The sequence below is a fragment of the Zophobas morio genome, unplaced genomic scaffold, assembly GCF_036711695.1.
Source record: "Zophobas morio isolate AGI-343-1 ecotype UQ-CSIRO unplaced genomic scaffold, CSIRO_AGI_Zmor_V1 ptg000146l, whole genome shotgun sequence".
Lineage (NCBI taxonomy): Eukaryota > Metazoa > Arthropoda > Insecta > Coleoptera > Tenebrionidae > Zophobas > Zophobas morio.
In genome coordinates this window covers 8,671-10,665 of record NW_026972250.1, presented here as the reverse complement: position 1 = coordinate 10,665, position 1,995 = coordinate 8,671, and the positions used below count along the sequence as shown (strand labels likewise).

The following is a 1,995-nucleotide window of genomic DNA, read 5'->3' as shown; positions in this document are numbered from 1 at the left end:
TTTTTTTGTTTTGTTTAGAGGATTTTATAGTTTGCCCATACGATAGGAGCCATCGAATGCTAGAGGGGAGACTCCAGAGGCATATATTTAGGTGTCATAGGGAGGCTTGGGAAAGGGAGCGACAGCTCCGCGAAGCTGCACTTCCCAAAGCATCACCACCGATACCATCTCAACCATCAAAATGGTTCAATTCTGAACCCCCAAAAGTAACATCACTCGAAAATTGGGACGACGACGCCAGTGGGACGTACGTTCCATCGTTGAAGGATGACTTGATGCTCGACAAGACATCAATAAATTTTTATAACGCTGTGTTCGGCAAAAATAAACAAAAATAATTTTTTGTTTTTGTCTGTCTCTACTCGTTAATTTGTACCACCCTACCAGAACTTACCATCTCTACAAGCTACCTCTCTAAATACTAACAGCGATACCATTCCCAAGGAGAACATGGACTTTTGTTTAAGAAATGCTCGTGTATGGTTTGTCACAATATTCCTGATATTATCGATACATCGATCCCACTACAGTATAAACAAGAATTTGTCTTAAGAAACAAAAGCCGCTGCAAGTCACCTAATTACACCATTATTGACGATTATAGTGGTTCCAAAAATTTTAGCGAAAATGCTACAGGATATTGTTTGGCAAAACCATTGATTTGGATATATACTGCCCAACATGCAACACTTAAAAAAAAAAAAAACAAGCGAAATAAAATACTTATATTATTTATTGATATATAAATATTACTATTACAATACAAGCACCACTATCACTACTAATTCTACTACTAAAACATTTCAACACTTTTAACGCTACTAACACTACTACTGACACTATGAGATTATATACATTTTATTTTTACATATAGTTTCTTTAATTTGTCGGATTTTTGAATACTTTTTTTCATTTCGTTTTCTGCACCCCGCAATTCACTTTGTTCTTCCACTAACTGTCTTTGGAGAGTTGCAATTTGATTTGCTAATTTTTTAATGTTTTTTTTGCACTTTTTTTGTTTTTGCACTAGTTCCCTTTGTCGCGTATTATGTCTGTCCTGCGCTGCCCTACACTTCCACTTAAAATTATACAATAATGTAGATGCATTGTCTTCGTCTTCGAATTCATCACCCGAATCATCAGGTGCAGCAGGATGAGGTGTATCAGGGGCAGGTGTTGGTTGAGACGTCGGTGGTGATGGTGATTTGCGGACCGGTTGTTGCTGCTCCTCCTGCTGCTGTTGCTGCTGCTCCTGCTCCTGCTCCTGCTGCTCTTGCTGCTCTCTCTGCCTCTGTTCGTCTTCCTCCGTAACTCCGTAAACATTACGAAGGAAAGACAAGCTTTTTCCGTGCGCCTCTAACCCCTCAAACAGTGAGGGCGTCATAGAGACGCACGGCTCCTCCAGCCCTGATATATCTAGCTGGGAAGGTGTCTGGGAGTCTTCCACAGCGGAAGTGGAGGCGTCCTCACTTTTTGTTTTTAGTTTTTCAATTTCTTCCTCAGGTAGATCTGCAAGTCTACGCAGTTTGGGCAAAGGCGGCTGAAAATAAAATAAATACTTATAAACATTTCTACATTTTATGAATATAAAAACATTTTTTTTTTTAAATTAATCAAAAATAAAAAACCTACCTGTATCACTACATCCTGGAGGATGTTAATTTTTGGTTTCTTGAGACTCAAGGAATACTTCATATTTTTTTTTTTTCAACAATTAGCACTTAACACTAACAGACACAGAATTAAGACAAACAATTACGAGTTCCTATGCAAAATATATAGGAAAAATAATGCAGAATATGCAGAAAATAAATGGCGAAGAAGGGTGAAATGTCAAATCAGCAGTTTTACATGTCCATATATGGTCATTTAAAGATTGATTGCAATGAAGTAGGAGGGTGAAATGTCAAATCAGCAGTTTTTTCATGTCCATATATGGTCATTTAATAATTTATTGCAATTCAGCAATTCTTCAAACTATTTCCGTGTGAATTG

At 37.5% G+C, this 1,995-nt stretch overlaps 1 protein-coding gene across 1 annotated transcript; it reads right to left on the bottom strand.

The window, feature by feature from the left end:
* Positions 1-504: 504 nt before the first annotated feature.
* On the bottom strand, positions 505-1,695 carry LOC135145379 (ras guanine nucleotide exchange factor P-like). Its single transcript, XM_064077486.1, has 3 exons — positions 1,633-1,695; positions 1,092-1,540; positions 505-565 (listed from the first exon to the last, which is right to left on the bottom strand). Exons 1-3 carry the CDS (start codon positions 1,693-1,695, stop codon positions 505-507), a joined length of 573 nt encoding a protein of 190 aa, XP_063933556.1.
* Between the last annotated feature and the right edge of the window lie 300 nt (positions 1,696-1,995).

Bases quoted from the DNA above. Each gene is read 5' to 3' on its own strand.
- LOC135145379 (XM_064077486.1), bottom strand. From the start codon at position 1,695: ATGAAGTATTCCTTGAGTCTCAAGAAACCAAAAATTAACATCCTCCAG. The intron at 1,541-1,632 runs GTAGGTTTTTTA...TTTTATTTTCAG, and splicing joins TCCAGGATGTAGTGATACAG to CCGCCTTTGCCCAAACTGCG. The intron at 566-1,091 runs GTATAATTTTAA...GGTGACTTGCAG, and splicing joins GACAATGCATCTACATTATT to CGGCTTTTGTTTCTTAAGAC.